We start from the raw sequence: 783 nt of genomic DNA, 5'->3' as shown, positions 1-783 counted from the left end.
CTCCCATTTAATTTCACCTTTTCCTCACCTTTGACAGCATCTGCCTCACACGATTTCTGAACAATATACATATCGTCCACTAGCATAGACGCCATCGAATTATCGCCTTTGATACCTGATAAATCAATCTGTAATGAAATTTGATACAGTAAGTTATTTCTATAAGATATATTTATTTTGCGATTAACCCCTAAACTATCAATACTTTGATTTGGATAGCTCTTGCTCTGCTTATTCCAACACTCTTTGTAATGTTCTAAGTAGATAGTTATGTCTATTGCTATGACTGGTTAGTATGAGTTCAAGTTAAGTCTTAGTCTAAGACTAAGTTAGGTTTAAATCTAGCTAAGTCGAAATTTAACCAAGCCTAGTCTAGCTAAGTCTACGTTCAATGAAGTCCAGTCTAGCTAAGTCTACGTTTAATCAAGTCTAGTCTAGCCAAAGTAGGTTGTTATATGAAGGATATGCAAATCTGAGTCTAGGTGTAGTTATGTCTAACCCTAGATTAAGTTTACGCCTAATAAAGTTTAATACTAGTTAAAACAGCAAATGCCGTTCTGCCGTCTAGGGCCTCAGCACAAGAACCCTTTACCCACCTGGGAGGAGTCATCAATGGGTACGTTGACTGAGGCGAAAATCCATCCGGGATCAGGCAGGGACCTCGCCCATATCTTCCTCTCGATGTCGTTGGTGCTGTGACAACCAAAGAGGAATTGGGTTATGTATGCATGAGGCGGATTACCGGCTTATTGATCAAAGAAAAATAAGTAAAATAACATTTTG

General features: G+C 38.4%; 1 protein-coding gene across 1 annotated transcript in view; it reads right to left on the bottom strand.

Annotated features, from left to right (window-relative positions):
- Positions 1 to 783, bottom strand: part of LOC119592415 (MAM and LDL-receptor class A domain-containing protein 1-like) — an 11913-nt gene that overhangs the window by 4158 nt on the left and 6972 nt on the right. The window contains exons 11-12 of the mRNA XM_037941236.1: positions 597 to 693; positions 29 to 128 (exon numbers count right to left, since the gene is read on the bottom strand). Of these exons, the coding sequence (XP_037797164.1) occupies positions 29 to 128; positions 597 to 693 (197 nt within the window). The remainder of the gene's footprint in view (positions 1 to 28; positions 129 to 596; positions 694 to 783) is intronic.

The sequence above is a fragment of the Penaeus monodon genome, chromosome 30 (assembly GCF_015228065.2).
Source record: "Penaeus monodon isolate SGIC_2016 chromosome 30, NSTDA_Pmon_1, whole genome shotgun sequence".
Taxonomy (NCBI): Eukaryota; Metazoa; Arthropoda; class Malacostraca; order Decapoda; family Penaeidae; genus Penaeus; species Penaeus monodon.
The sequence above is the reverse complement of the archived record's forward strand: the minus strand, read 5'-3'. Positions and strand labels throughout refer to the sequence as shown.